Source organism: Phyllopteryx taeniolatus, chromosome 13 (genome assembly GCF_024500385.1).
Source record: "Phyllopteryx taeniolatus isolate TA_2022b chromosome 13, UOR_Ptae_1.2, whole genome shotgun sequence".
In the NCBI taxonomy this organism is placed as follows: domain Eukaryota; kingdom Metazoa; phylum Chordata; class Actinopteri; order Syngnathiformes; family Syngnathidae; genus Phyllopteryx; species Phyllopteryx taeniolatus.
Genome location: NC_084514.1, coordinates 17,426,806 through 17,441,647, shown reverse-complemented (window position 1 = coordinate 17,441,647; position 14,842 = coordinate 17,426,806). Strand labels below are relative to the sequence as shown.

The following is a 14,842-nucleotide window of genomic DNA, read 5'->3' as shown; positions in this document are numbered from 1 at the left end:
TTTTTAGCTCATTTTTATTCATTTATCAAATAATTAGTCAATTTGCTGTAAGTGAACATGTACATTTCAAATGTATTGGATTAAATATTGGATAAATGTTACTTTTTGAATGTGTATTTATTAAAATGGAATATTTTATTACTCATTCCTTCATTTACATTTCAAACTTTTTTTCAAACATTTAGTGTCCTTGGTCGATTTGGCGCGTGCTTAGAGGTATGCTTTTATTGTGAAAGTTCATTAAAAACATGACAAAGCGGAAATATAGCTCGCGTGCCGGTGGCTAAACTCTAGCAGCTAATGTTAACCCTGCGTGTTATCTTCTTAATATTCATGATGCAAGAACATAGCTGACACATCGATGACATCATCACCAGAAGAACATCTGACTTCCTGTCTTTCTGCTTCCTCGCAGGAACACGTGCAGCAGTTTCGCAAACCCGTCGCCGAGGCGACAAAGGTTTTTGTTTAGAAAAGCGACTCAAAAGCGCCAATAGAAGTCGCCATGGCCTTCGTGACTCTAAAAGAAAGTGTTGCAGTTCCACTTTGTTCCTCTGGATGGCCACAACGAGTGGACAGCGGCAGCCGCAAAGTACTTCCTGTCGGGGGTTAGCGGGACACAAGCGGCACTGTCGGGAAAAACACCGGAATGGTCTCTCGGCTCTTCTTCCACTCCTACTTCCTGCTTGTCGGCAGCAGAGGAGGAGGAAGAGGAGGTGGTGGTGGTTGCGGCCTTCAGGAAAACTTCTTCTTGGTTGCGGTGAAACGCTCCATGTACTGAGAAGGGAAGACATGAAGGTCACATGCTGCTTTCTGATTGGCTGAAGCACTGAGCGCTTGTGGCTAGACAACAACAATTCTACAGACACCTCACGGCCAATGAAAGACTAGTGGGTACCCGTTTCTGGTTCTTACTAAACCGGTCTAATTGTAGGATCCCAGGTTCTGGTTCCTGTTGGACCGGTCTGATTGTATGGCTACAGCCAAGTGTTAGCTAAACCTAGTCTAGTCTATCCAAGCTTTAACTTGACAGAGTGATCTAATTTTTGGTACTTGGTTCTGCTTGCTGTTGGACAGATCTCATCGTTTGATACCTGTTTCTGGCTCCGGTTGGACCGGTCTAATTGTACGGATATAACCGGAGATGAAACTGTTAGTCTAGTCTACCTTGACCAACTGATCGAGTTTTTGGTACTTGGTTCTGCTTCCTGTTGGACTGATTTGTTTGCTACCTGGTTCTTATTAGACCAATACCAGACTTGACACAAAGGCTACAATCCGAGATGAAACTACTAGCCTTTTGCTGGCTAGCCTCCCTGATGGCAACGTCACATTTGGACAGACGTGGGCGGTTGTGCTTCCTGTTGGACTGATCTGATTGTCTCGCGTCTCGTTTTGGTTTCAGTTGACCTGTCAGGTACCAGGTTGTGGTTCTTATTAAATCAATCGTAATGTTTGGTAACTGCTTCTGAGTTCTGTTGGACTGATCAGATAATTTTCTTTCTGGTTCTGGGTCTTGCTGGACTGTTGCACCAATCTGACAACAAGCTACTCTCACTACAGCAATTTAGTGGAAAGCCTGCCCTAGCTTAGCCTGTCGTGGTGTGGGCTGAGCCTCCTCACCTTGTCGTACCCATCCAGGTCTCGCAGACTCTTGACCTCAAAGAGGTTTCCTTCCACTGAGAAGAGAGACACTTGCGACTCGTTCAGGATGGATAGCGGGATGGCGGCCAGATCTAAACAGTTCTCCTCCACACGCAGAACCTTGAGGCGAGGACACAGAGACACGTCCGCAGACAGCAGCGAGATCTGGAAGACGAGCATAACTTTTTGTTTACAAGAAAGCTACGGACTTACCACCACAAACACAGAATCACCCGCAGGAACCAAGATCTGTTGTTTGGTTCCTGGTTCTGGCTCTCATTGGACTAATCTGATTCTTTGCTCCCTGGTTTTGGTTTCTGTTGGACCTCTGATTGATTGGCACTTGATTCTAATGGACTAAACACACTGTTATCTGATTTGGATTGTTTCTGACGTTTCCTGGTTTCTTCTTCCCGCTGGACTGAACTTATTGTTTCGTACCTGGTTTTGGTTCTTGTCAGACGGATCAGATTGTTTGGTACCTGATTCTGTTTCTTATTGGACCAATCTAATTGTATAGTATCTGGTTCTGCTTACTGTTGGAATGATCAGATTGGATGGTACCTGGTTCTGGCGTCTGATGAATCAATCTGGTTGTGTGGTATCTGGTTCTACTTCTTGTGGGCTTAATCTTATTTTTTGTTTCCTGGTACTGCTTTCTGATGGACTAATCTAGCTGTATGGAATGTGCTCCTGGTCTCTGATGGATCCATCTCATGTCTGGTACCTGGTTCTGCTTCCAATTGAAACGGTCTTATTGTTTACTGCCTGGTTCTGGTTCTGGTTGTACCAATCTAATGGTATGGTACCTGGTTTTGTTTCCCGTTTGACTGATCTGATTGTTTTGTACCTGGTTTTGGTTTCTAATGGACTGATCTAATTGTTCTGGTTCTTGTTAGCCAATCTGGTGGTTAAGTGCCTGGTTCTGCTTCTTAATGGGCCGGTATAATTGTTTGGTACCTGGTTCTGGTTGAGATTGATCTCGATGACCTGAAGCTCTGACACCTCTGGCGGGACGCTCTGAATCTGGTTGCGGGACAAGTCCAGCAGGTCCAGGTGTCTCAGCGCTCCTAGTCCGGTGGGGAACTCAGAGATGCGGTTCCCAGCCAGAATGAGGGTCCGCAGGGCCTTGAGCTGGTCCACGGTGGGTGGGAGCTGCTGGATCCGGTTGGCACTGAGACTCAGAGTCTCCAGTTTCTTCAACTTCCCGATCTCAGCGGGAAGGCCGCCTGAGGACCAAAGAGCAAGCTCACGTGAGCTCCATGTGGACCACAACAGTGCGGTGCCTCGTCCCAGCACCACCCAACAGTTTGGACCAAAAGGTTTGGACTCACTCAGTCTGTTGGAGTTGAGGGTCAAACTCCGGAGCTGCGCATAGTTTCCGATGGAAGGAGGAAGCGACTCTAGCTTGTTGTCAGACAGGTCCACGGTCCGAAGGTTTGCTGTGAGCCGCTGCAGTTCATCTGGAAACTGAAGACCACAAAGTCCCGGATCCGAACCTGTTAGCTTAGCATCAGCAGCGAGCAGCACCAACGCTTGCCTGAGACCTCGGTCGAGTCATTACCATTCTGACTAGGGATGCTCGACGACACTTTTTTTCCCAGCCCAGAATTCACTTTTGAGTACTCACTAATACAGATACCGAGGACCGATATCACTCATACTTTTAATACAAAAAATTTAGATTGACACAATGACAGTTAATTGTGCACAAAGACCTGTTTCTGCTGCACGTGATGATTAGCCGATTTGTCAAACCGCCGCAGTGTAGCGCTAACTACTGGCGAGGAGGACTTACTCCATGTCTGATTTTTTTTTGCCTTCGGCATCAATGGCTGATATCGGCCGCCTTCACGAGTAGTCGATACCTTGAAATAAGCTGGTATCGGTACTCGTCCATCCCTAATGCTGACAATATAGCCCGGGTCAACCATTGCTAATGCACTCAACCAATCAGGCCTTTACGGTAGAGTGGGCAGACGGAAGGCATTTCTCACTAAAAGGCACACGGCAGCCACGCTTGCAGTTTGCCAAAAGCCACCTTAAGGAATCTCAGACGTACAGGAACAAAATTCTCTGGCCTGATGAAACCAAAGTAGAACTTTGTGGCCTGAATTGCAAGCATCATATCTGGAGAAGAGGAGGCCCTGCTCATCACTTGGCTAACACCATCCCTACTGTGAAGCATGCTGGTTGCAGCATTATGCTGTGGTTTTTGGTTTGTTTTGTTTTGTTTTTCCTGCTGCAGGAACGGGGCGACGAGTCCGCATAGAGGGTAAGATGACAGTTGCCAAATAGAGAGAAGTTCTTCAAGAGAACTCGCTCCAGAGTGCTGTGGAACTCAGACTAGGGCGCCGATTCACCTTCCGACACGACATTGACCCAAAGCGCGCACAAGATAACAAAGGAGTGGCTTCAGGAGCAGCCTGTGAATGTCCTCGAGTGCCCGGCCAGAGCCCGGACTCGAATCCGATTGAACATCTCTGGAAAGACCGAAAAATGGCTGTCCACCGACGCTGCCTGTCCAACCTGACTGACCTTGAGAGGATCGGCAGAGAAGAATGAGAGAAAATGCCCCAAAACCGGAGTGCCAAGCTCGGAGAGACATACCCAAGAAGACTTGAGGCTGTGATTGCTGCCAAAGGTGCGCCAACAAAATATTAAGCCAAGAGGGTGAATACTTCTGGACCTGTTATGTTTAAATGTTTACATTTTCAATCAATTTTCACAACTGTCGCCGGAACGGTGGACGACTGGTTAGAGTGTCAGCCTCACAGTTCTGAGGACTGGGGTTCGATCCCCGGCCCCGCCTGTGTGGAGTTTGCATGTTCTCCCCGTGCCTGCGTGGCTTTTCTCCGGGCACTCCGCTTTCCCCCCTACATCCCAAAAACATGCATGTCAGGTTAATTGAAGACTCTAAATTGCCCGTAGGTGCGAGTGCGAATGGTTGTTTGTTTGTATGTGCCCTGCGATTGGCTGGCGACCAGTTCAGGGTGTACCACGCCTCCTGCCCGATGATAGCTCGGATGGGCTCCAGCATGCCCGCGACCCGCGTGAGGAGAAGCAGCTCAGAAAATGGACGGACGGACATAAAATGTGGAAAAAGTGAAAGGATGTCAATACTTTCTGGTGGCTATGTATGGATGTGTGTTTTTTGCAAGATATTGTAGTGGTAGATCTCAGCAAACGTTCTGGGATCTGGAGGTTGAAGGTTTTGCTTAGCACTGCCCTACATGATGGGCCTACAATATGTTAACTATAAAAACCAAATGATACCAGAACATGGTGGTTATAGAACCCACATGGTATCAGAACAGGTTGTCGTCTCACCTCCGGAAGTCCTTTTCCAGTGAGCTGGAACACCCCCGTCTTCTGGGAGGTCTCCAGGTGGGACTTGAGAGCGCTGTTCCCCATCCTGCCCGCAGGTCCAAACCGTCTCCGTCCTGGACACCAATGCCGATGGGTCTCAATCAGCGTGCGTATCCGCGGCCGAACGGCTCTCCAAATCTGTCGCTCGACGCGCCGCGCCCGAGATCGCGCTTTTCGAGTGGCGGTGGCACTGCTGATGACGTAGAACACGTGTCCTAGTTTTAATCACGACTTCCAAATTTCTCCAAACAGCGAGTTCACGAGTTGTAAGACTCGGACAACCTTTCCTCAATTTACAGTCGATAAATCCTCCCAAAGACTTGAGGCCACCCAAATCGCGTTTTCTCATTATTTCACGCAAGGTCATCCTTGTAGTTGTTTTGCATTGCCGTTGTTGGGAAATGCCTTTACCACCTCGGGTTTTCCATTCACGAGATTTTCCGTGGTTTTGACAATGATGAAAATGTTCCTCGATTTTGACGCGCTTGAAATGTATATGGACGTGATGAACTCTTATTATTCTTGTTTTCTGTCAAGTTTTCAGTCATTCCGGCTATGCGCTCGCTCCCGGTTTGACCCGGAAAATGAGATAGTTCGAGCGGACGTTGCCGTTGAAACATCGGAAAATGGCCTGTTTGAACATCGCATTTGCGTGTCAACTACAACTCCAATTCCAATGAAGTTGGGACATTGTGTTAAACATAAATAAAAACAGAATACAATGATTTGCAAATCATGTTCAACCTATATTTAATTGAATGCACTACAAAGACAAGATATTTCATGTTCTAACTGATCAACTTGATTGTTTTTAGAACTTGGAATTTGATGGCTGCAACACGTTTCAAAAAAGCTGGGACAGGTGGCAAAAAAAGTTGAGGAATGCTCATCAAACACGTGTTTGGAACATCCCACAGGTGAACAGGCTCATCGGGAACAGGTGGGTGCCAGGATTGCTTCCCTGAATTGCTCATTCACAAGCAAAGATGGGGCGAGGTTCACCTCTTTGTCAACAAGTGTGTGAGAAAATAGTCCAACAGTTTAAGGACAATGTTTTCGTCATCTACGGTCCATAATATCATCAAAAGGTTCAGAGAATCTGGAGAAATCACTGCATGGAAGCGGCAAGGCCGAAAACCGACATTGAATGCCCGTGACCTTCGATCCCTCGGCTGGCACTGCATCAAAAACCGACATCGATGTGTAAAGGATATCACCACGTGGGCTCAGGAACACTTCAGAAAACCAATGTCAGTAAATACAGTTCGGCGCTACATCCGGAAGTGCAACTTGAAACTCCACTATGCAAAGCAAAAGCCATTTATCAACAACACCCAGAAACGCCGCCGGCTTCTCTGGGCCCGAGCTCATCTAAGATGGACCGACGCAAAGTGGAAAAGTGTTCTGTGGTTGCTGTTTTTGGAAATTGTGGACGTCGTATCCTCCGGGCTAAAGAGGAAAAGAACCATCCGGACTGTTATGGACGCAAAGTTCAAAAGCCAGCATCTGTGATGGTATGGGGCTGTGTTAGTGCCAATACTATGGGTAACTTACACGTCTGTGAAGGCACCATTAATACTGAAAGGTACATACAGGTTTTAGAGAAACATATGCTGCCGTCTTTTTCTTGGACGCCCCTGCTTATTTCAGCAAGACAATGCCAAACCACATTCTGCACGTGTTACAACAGCGTGGCTTTGTAGTAAAAGAGTGCGGATACTAGACCGGCGTGCCTGCAGTCCAGACCTGTCTCCCATTGAAAATGTGTGGTGTATTATGAAGCGTAAAATACGACAACGGAGACCCCGGACTGTTGAACAGCTGAAGCTGTACATCGAGCAAGAATGGGAAAGAATTCCACCTACAAAGCTTCAACAATTAGTGTCCTCAGTTCCCAAACATTTATTGAATGTTGTTCAAAGAAAAGGTGATGTAACACAGTGGTAAACATGAGCCTGTCCCAGCTTTTTTGGGAACGTGTTGCAGCCATCAAATTAAATGATTATTTGCTAAAAACAATCAAGTTGATCAGTTTGAACATTAAATATCTTGTCTCTGTAGTGTATTCAATCAAATATGGGTTGAACATGATTTGCCAATCTTCGTATTCTGTTTTTAGTTATGTTTAACACAACGTCCCAACTCCATTGGAACTGGGGTTCTAATAAGAAACATGCGGACATTTTTCCTGCAAACACCTAAACGTTTTGGTCGCACATTTCCTAATGATTTCTTAAGTCAATTTGAGCCGATATGCAACATTTAAAAAAGGCCGTAGAATCCTTCATCCTTATCTGATTCGTACAAACTAAGGCTTGTTTTATTCGTGTTTCAAAACTCTATCCAACTATATCTTTCTTTTGATATACAGGTGGTTTGAATTTTTCAGTAACATACCTAAATGAAACTTATATGAATGGAATCGTCTTTAACCGATCAGTCTGAAATGCTGTGTGTGTGTGTGCGTGTCACCGGTAGAAGCTAAATCAATGTAAGCCCCATCGGTTAGCATGCTAAGTGCTAGCCCAGCTCCAGGCGCCTCGCTGCGTGCCTCACTTACGTCACGGTGACGAAATGTTGTGATGTTCTTGTTGTACAACCTGGAAATGATTCAAAGATTTAGTGTGCTGATGAATATACTTTAAAAAAAAAAAAAAGAGAGAGAGCACCGCCCAGAAACCGTAAACGGAAAATCTCCGGAAGTGACGCAATTTGCACATGCGCAGTACGGCGCATGTTTGTTTATGTCTAAGGGGACAAAGGTCATCTATAGCTCAGGTTCTGTTTCATAAAATAACTTTTTAAGTTTGAATGCTTGAAATTTTCATGAAAAATGCAATGTAAAAATATCAAGACTGATTTCATTTATGGTCAAGTTCTGGGACGGAAAATCGATCTATTTGACTTATTTGACTGCAATTGACCTTCCCGCCAGCAGGGGAAGCAATGCCGGTAGCCGGGACGCCGCCGACGATGCAGTGCGCAGGCGCAGAAAGTGGAAACAAAGCAGCATGGACGAGGCGGTTGAGGACTAAAATGTGATTATGGATTAATTTATTGATCGTTCTTGATCATCAGACGAGCGATAAACAAACGAAATGGACGTCGTGAAGGAACGTCTGGCTCAATTCTCCCTAGAGGCTCACGGTACTGCAGTACTACTACTATTTAATCTACAACTCCTTCTTTACTAGTACTCTACTGTAGGTACTAGAATAGAATAGAATGCATTTTAATGTCACTGTACACATGTACAATGAGATTAAAAGCAGCTCCTTCTCCAGTGCAGACATGTATGTAAAATACAAAAATATTTACATCAAAGGATAAATAATGCTCCAAGAAGATGAAGAATAGATTTGTAGTCTGAGTAGTAGCATTGCACATGAGGATGTTTATTTGATTTCGGGCACTTTTCATCACCATCATACTGCATTATGTGATGACATATGGTGGTAATAACATTTCAAAGTTTTTAGCTAACTGTGCTATGCTGGTAGAGTTAGCTTAAAAATTTTCTTTTAGCTAGCTGATTATCAAGTTTTTACAGGAAAAGCTTGAAACATATTAACACTACAAGTCGTTTGGTAATGACATGCAATCAAAATATTATTACAAATGAGGAAAAAAGTTAACTCTTCCAGTTGTCAAAATGTCTGACTTCTGGCATGTGCTTGAGTGACAAGACAAAATGACACATTCAATTCGAGAATCAGATTTGGACTAAACTTGTATGATCTGAAAATGGTCAATGTGGCGCTAATGACAGCAAAATAAAAGACAGAATTTGAAATGTTTTGTATATATGATGAGAAATCATTACTTCTATTATATTTTAAGGAATTGATGGTAAAAGTTACACCAATTTAGCATTTTTTAGTAGAAAGATAGAGCTTCATGTATCCAAACCTTGTGCTAGGGATAGGGTGAAAACTGTAAAATACCACCATAAAACCGTTCAAAAAATGTCTAAATATAGTAATATTAACATGACATTTTAGACAACACTTATAATTAGGCACGCCCACTGCTGGTTATTGAAAAATCTATTTAAATCTATTTTTTCTTCAAATTTGACATCAAGGACACAAAAATTCCGTGTACGGATATTGCACAGTGAGTTTAGGGTGGTAATGACTTTTGGGGAAAAACTGCCACTTACAGAAGTACCACTGCGACTTATGCTAGTACTAGTTATACCTGTACTAGTACTAGTGCTACACATACAATTGTAGAGCTAATACTGCTTTACTTATACTAGTGCAATGCAACTTCTACTACTAACATTGGTACTACGACTAATATATTTATTTATACTTCTTCCTTGTATTACTGCTAGCTAGCCATGCTATTAATTACTGTACTACTACTACGACTTAATTCCCATTATTACCGCTACTCTTGCTACTTCTATCTGCATTACGACAACTAGTATTACTACTGCTACCCTACTAATACTACTATAGTTGTTCGTTTCCTACTGCTCGGAGTGTAGTCCAATTGTCCCGTTTCAGATTTGTATCTGAGCCAATCGGTGCCTTACGTGGACGGCCCACCCGACCCGCTGCACTTCTACCGCGACTGGATTGGTCCCAACAGGCCGTGCATCGTACGAAACGCCTTCAACCATTGGCCGGCTCTGTCCGGGTGGACGCCGACGTACCTCAGGTAGGGAGCCCCGCCCGCCGATGCCCCCGCCCCCTTCGAGAACGCCTCCCTCCTGAGCGTGGGCTTCCGGCTTCCCGTCTGCAGGGAGAAGGTGGGCTCCAAGGTCATCAGCGTGGCGGTGACCCCCGACGGTTATGCCGACGCCGTCAAAGACGACCGATTTGTGACGCCCGAAGAACGACGCATGAGCTTTTCCTCCGTGCTCGACATCATCCAAGGAAAGGTCAAGATGACGCTTGTTGCGCAACCCTCGCTTCACGTATGACAGCCCAAAGAGTCGATTCCAAAATGAGAGATACGGTAAAGCCCCGCTATGTCGGGGTTCAGTTTTCGCGGTCCCCGGTAGTTTGCTTTTTTTGTGCATGTTATTACAGTTGTTACTCTTTCTTCAATATATTTGTGTTATCTATTGCTCTCGCTCTCGGAATATATTACAGTGGACCCCTCCAACTCCTCTAAAGAACGGACCCCGCTGCAAATCGCAAAGATCTGCCACTAATTGACGCCCATTATAAAAAAAAAAAATATGGTTAAAAAAATAAATAAATAAATCCTACAGCCAATAAGCGGTTTCCATGAAAAACTGGGGTCGGTTCTAAAAACAAACCAAAATATTTGGAGAGTTACCGTAACTAAATTACCTATTTTGCTGGGGAAAAAAAGTGCGCCTAAGTTGAAAAAAGGGCAAATACCATCAATAAGCATGGAAAAAAAGCGTTCTTTGTTGTTGTTTTTTCAAATCAGCAAATAGTGAATCCGCAGATGCTAAACCGAATGTGCGGGGGTCCACTGCAGATGTGTTGAAATGCTTTCGTATTGTTTTGAAAGAGCGTATAAAGATCTGAAAAAAAGGAAGTACTGGGAAATGTATTTAAATTGGGTGTTTCTATTTGGCGGATTTCCACTTATCATAAGGCACGCAACCGCACGATGGAGGGGGTTTTCTGCATATCAATTGTGTGTGCGTGTGTCAGGCGAAGAAGCGCGGCGGCGGCGGGGTGTTCTACGTTCAGAAGCAGTGCTCCAACCTGCCGGACGAACTCCCCGAGCTGACGGCCGACGTCGACGCGCACGTCGACTGGATGAGCACGGCGCTGGGTGAGCGAGGTGGCGCTCCTGAGCCGTTTGACCATTCGTCGCCCGATTGGACCATCTGTTGATTATGATTTTGTTATTTGTACAGGAAAGTTACCCGACGCCGTCAACTTCTGGCTCGGTGAAGGCGACGCGGTCACTTCCTGTGAGAGTTGCTCGCCGCGTCGCCTGACTTCCTGTTGAACAAAAAAACAACAAGAGCAAACTATTCCATTTCCTGTTTCAGTACACAAAGATCCTTACGAGAACCTTTACTGCGTCATCTCTGGACAGAAAGACTTCATCCTGCTGCCGCCTACTGACAGACCCTTCATCCCTTACGGTAACCATAGTAACAACCCTCCCAGTAATCATAGCAGCCATGGTAACAGTTGTTACGGGCTGCACAGTAACAATGGTAACGTGACAGCAAGCATCGTATCAGTCCTTACGGCGGGGTCACCGACGCTACGTGAACCCTTCTACCCAGCAGCGCACGGGCGGCGTGCTGAGCCCACGTGATCACAACAACCGCTTGCTAAGACGCTAACGTAGTAGCAGGCAGTAAGAGTCAATGTTGCCTGCTTGAAGTCGTTTATTGACGCTCCAGTTGAAGTTCATTGCAAAACTAAAGACACAATGACAAAACAATTACACTAATTAAATGTTCAAATACATCACAGCCTTCGTTTTTGGTCACAAAAATCGCTAGCTCAAAGCTAACACACAATGAATGAAAAACACCACTGACGAGCTAGCGAAAATTCGCATCGAAGTGGCGGCAATAGCTCTCAAAATAATGAATATTGGGACACAAACCCTGTATGAACGCATGCAAACAGGCAATATAACAATACTCTCTGGCGTATATTCTCCGAACTCTGTGAAAAACGAGTTAGATGAACAATAACGGATGGTGACTTGTACTTTCTTTGTTACTGCGAGTGTGCGGCGTCACAGCAGGAACTGCGATTCGCAATCAAACTAAACGCTATTTTCCCACTTTAAAAGTATCATTTGTAGTTATTATTTATTGAGATTATTTTGCATGGTTTTCTAATGTATTTGTTATTCAATCTATTCAAAGGTAGAATGGCAATTTAAATATATATTTTTGTTATTGGTTTTATTGAAGTTATTTTTCAGGATTTCCTAATACATCCATCGCCCCCCCCCCCCCCCCCAAAATTGTAGTACAGTCGGCAGCCGACCGGTTAGCACTTCTGCCTCACAGTTCTGAGGACCAGGGTTCAATCCCCGGCCTGGCTTGTGTGGCGTTTGCGTGTTCTCCCTGTGCCTGCGTGGCTTTCCTCCCACATCCTCAAAACAGGCGTGCTAGGTTCATTGAAGACTCTAAATTGCCCGTAGGTGCAAATGTGCCCTGCGATTGGCTGGCGACCAGTTCAGGGTATACCCCGCCTCTCGCCCGATGATGGCTGGGATAGGCTCCAGCACGCCGGCGACCCTTGTGAGGATAAAGCGGCACGGAAAATGGATGGATGAAGTACAAGTCTTATTTTTAAAGTTATGATCATAAATAGGTCAGTTTTACTCATACTGTTCTCTGTTTGAGTAATATCACTTGATTGAGCCTTTTCCAACATTCCATAGTAAAAAAAAGAGTAAATTATGTATCATTATTGCTGATATTGGATCGGACCAAGATCGGTATCGGCCAAAGTTCAAGGCTGCAATATTGCTATCTGATCGGAAGTGAAAAAGTTGGATCGGGACACCCCTAGAAATAGTAACAGTCCTTCCGGTAACCATCGAGACAAGTAACAGGTCTTTATGGTAAACATATGAACCATAGTTAGTATGTTTGCAGTTCTCCTGGTGACCATAGGAGCGGCTCTCGAGGGCTCTGTAGTAACAACAGTTAAGGTAACCAAGGTAGCAGGCCTTTTGGTAACCATAGCAATATCCCTTACAGTAGCCATAGTAAGAGTCTTAAGGCTCACTTTAGTAACCGTAGTAACAAACGATATGGTCAACAGTAACAGCCCTCGCAGTCACTCTTGTCCAGTGATTTCCAACCTTTATGGAGCCAAGGAACATATTTTACAATTGAAAAATCTCTCAGCACACCAACAAACAAAAACATCACAAAAAGGGGAAACATTCATGACTCTATGTACTTCATCCCATCTAATAGAAGAACATGAGTGCCCCAGCACACTGGTCTAGTAACATCAGTTGAGGTAAGAGGTAGCAGCCCTGATGACAACAATAGTAACATTCCTTATGGTAACCATAGTAATAGCCTTTATGGTCAACTTAGTAACCATATTAACAGCCCTTACAGTAACGACCCTGACGATAACCCTAGTAACGTAACTTGTCGCTTACCATACGTACTCCGGTAACTACGGTAAACATGTGTCACCAGGCCTGTACCAGCCTGCAGTTTACCGTCAGAAGGACGACGGTGACTTCGAGGTGGTGGACCAGCATGACCGTGAGAAGGTGAGTTGGGGATGTCGCGGATGTCGTCGCCGCGTCCCATCTGACCCGCGGGCCTCCTGGCATCTTCCCCGCCAGGTGCCGTGGATCCCCGTGGACCCCCTGGATCCGGACCTGGAGCGCTACCCCGCGTACCGGCGAGCGCGTCCGCTGCGCTGCAGCGTGAGGGCGGGCGAGATGCTCTACCTTCCGTCGTTGTGGTTCCACCACGTGCGACAGTCGCATGGCTGCATCGCAGGTCGGCTGCTTCCATGAGCACACGATCGCAAGCAGCATTAGTGTACAATTATGGTAAAACTGGGGATGTTCGGACCGATACCGGTACGAGTATTGTCTCACCCATACCATGAGTACCGTAATTTCTCATGTATAATGCACATTTTTTCTCCCAAAAATGGTAAAAAGTCAATAGTGCGGATTATACATAGGTATAGGGGCAAATGGGGGGGGGGGGGGGGGGGTCACATTTTATAAATGTATGCCGCCATCTAGTGGTTATTACAAACGAGGAAGTGGCAATTCCGCCGAATGGCCACTGCATGGTAAAAGAGCACTCAGTGTTTATGTCGTCGGGGAGGGAACTCGTGCCAGGAAGTATACACTCCAGCCTGTTGCCCTCACGAAACTAGTTTTAAGCCAAAAAACAAAAAGTTTTAAACTACATCACAACAGTTCAGTACTAAATCGTTCTCAGTCTTTGCACATTTTCAGCACTTACTTTCGAACATATTTAATGTATTTAGTAACAAAACACCAAAATGCCTTCAGTGCTAATCTAAGGGGCGTGGCCTAGTGAGCGGTATCAGGGGCAGGAGTTAGCTGCTTAGTTGGTTATATCAGTGTGAGCATCTACTCCTTGTGAGCTGTATCTACTCCTTGTATTCATTTTGTATTTGTGTGTGTCAGAGACTGTGGCTCTCTTTGCCCACGTACGACCTTATGGTCTCAACAGTTCTCATTTTGCACCTACAGCGGGTGGATCTGGAACCCCCTCGATAAACCGGGGTTCAAGTCTGTCTTTTGCATTTGCTCGCAGTGAACTTTTGGTACGACATGGACTTCGACATCAAGTACAACTACTTCACGCTTGTGGATGACCTCACGGCCTTCACCGGGCAACACTGAGCTGAGCGCCTGGTTACAGTGCACCGAGGAGTCACACGAGGGCGCTGCAGGAATTCACAGGAAACATTTGTGTCAAGCGCCATTTTCTTGAACAGCCGCTCCACAATCCGGCTCGTTCATCCTCCTGCTGTGGCGCTCTGCGCCTTTTGAGAATAAATAATGAGCACGTGATTGAAATTGTTGTTGTTTTAGTTTGTTTGTTTTTCAAATGTAATTCTAAATTTGAACATCACTGTCATCTTGCAACAATATTTTTTTTGTCACTCAAAATATGCGTCACAAGCATTTGTCGTCAATGTGCGACACCTGGTGCCGAGATTCATCGAGCTATTCGACCACTGGTAGGCAAACCATCGATGGATAAATCCCAAAAAGAAATATTCTGAAGTGTAATCCGTAATACTTTATTAAAAACAAAAATTTCAATTGGTTATTATTTATTTATTTAGTGCGTGAGAAAATAGGAACGGTTTAAGGACAATGTTCCTCAACGTACAAT

At 45.2% G+C, this 14,842-nt stretch overlaps 2 protein-coding genes across 7 annotated transcripts; one reads left to right on the top strand and one right to left on the bottom strand.

Moving 5' to 3' along the window:
* Nucleotides 1-98: 98 nt before the first annotated feature.
* Nucleotides 99-10,834, bottom strand: lrrc57 (leucine rich repeat containing 57). Of its 4 annotated transcripts, XM_061794433.1 has the most exons (7): nt 10,710-10,730; nt 7,574-7,613; nt 4,975-5,206; nt 2,979-3,114; nt 2,605-2,873; nt 1,624-1,809; nt 99-777 (listed from the first exon to the last, which is right to left on the bottom strand). In XM_061794433.1, the coding sequence occupies exons 3-7, from the start codon at nt 5,056-5,058 to the stop codon at nt 736-738; spliced, it is 717 nt and encodes a 238-aa protein (XP_061650417.1). In that variant the 5' UTR covers nt 5,059-5,206; nt 7,574-7,613; nt 10,710-10,730; the 3' UTR covers nt 99-735. The 4 variants fall into 4 exon arrangements, with proteins under 4 accessions (XP_061650417.1, XP_061650420.1, XP_061650419.1 ...); XM_061794436.1 differs by lacking the exon at nt 7,574-7,613 and having other exon boundaries at nt 4,975-5,087; nt 10,710-10,834; XM_061794435.1 differs by lacking the exon at nt 10,710-10,730 and having other exon boundaries at nt 4,975-5,087; nt 7,574-7,619.
* jmjd7 (jumonji domain containing 7) lies at nt 7,735-14,520 on the top strand. Of its 3 annotated transcripts, none has more exons than XM_061794405.1 (9): nt 7,735-8,160; nt 9,528-9,681; nt 9,766-9,940; nt 10,656-10,788; nt 10,865-10,921; nt 11,003-11,098; nt 13,145-13,221; nt 13,297-13,456; nt 14,255-14,520. In XM_061794405.1, exons 1-9 carry the CDS (start codon nt 8,112-8,114, stop codon nt 14,341-14,343), a joined length of 990 nt encoding a protein of 329 aa, XP_061650389.1. In that variant the 5' UTR covers nt 7,735-8,111; the 3' UTR covers nt 14,344-14,520. The 3 variants fall into 3 exon arrangements, with proteins under 3 accessions (XP_061650389.1, XP_061650390.1, XP_061650391.1); XM_061794406.1 differs by having other exon boundaries at nt 7,742-8,160; nt 10,656-10,779; XM_061794407.1 differs by having other exon boundaries at nt 7,747-8,160; nt 9,766-9,904; nt 10,656-10,779.
* The last annotated feature ends 322 nt before the right edge of the window (nt 14,521-14,842 follow it).

Bases quoted from the DNA above. Each gene is read 5' to 3' on its own strand.
- lrrc57 (XM_061794436.1), bottom strand. From the start codon at position 5,058: ATGGGGAACAGCGCTCTCAAGTCCCACCTGGAGACCTCCCAGAAGACG. The intron at 3,115-4,974 runs GTGAGACGACAA...TGTGGTCTTCAG, and splicing joins CTGGAAAAGGACTTCCGGAG to TTTCCAGATGAACTGCAGCG. The intron at 1,810-2,604 runs GTACCAAACAAT...CTCGTCTTCCAG, and splicing joins TCAATCTCAACCAGAACCAG to ATCTCGCTGCTGTCTGCGGA.
- jmjd7 (XM_061794405.1), top strand. From the start codon at position 8,112: ATGGACGTCGTGAAGGAACGTCTGGCTCAATTCTCCCTAGAGGCTCAC. The intron at 13,222-13,296 runs GTGAGTTGGGGA...CTTCCCCGCCAG, and splicing joins ACCAGCATGACCGTGAGAAG to GTGCCGTGGATCCCCGTGGA. The intron at 13,457-14,254 runs GTCGGCTGCTTC...ATTTGCTCGCAG, and splicing joins GTCGCATGGCTGCATCGCAG to TGAACTTTTGGTACGACATG.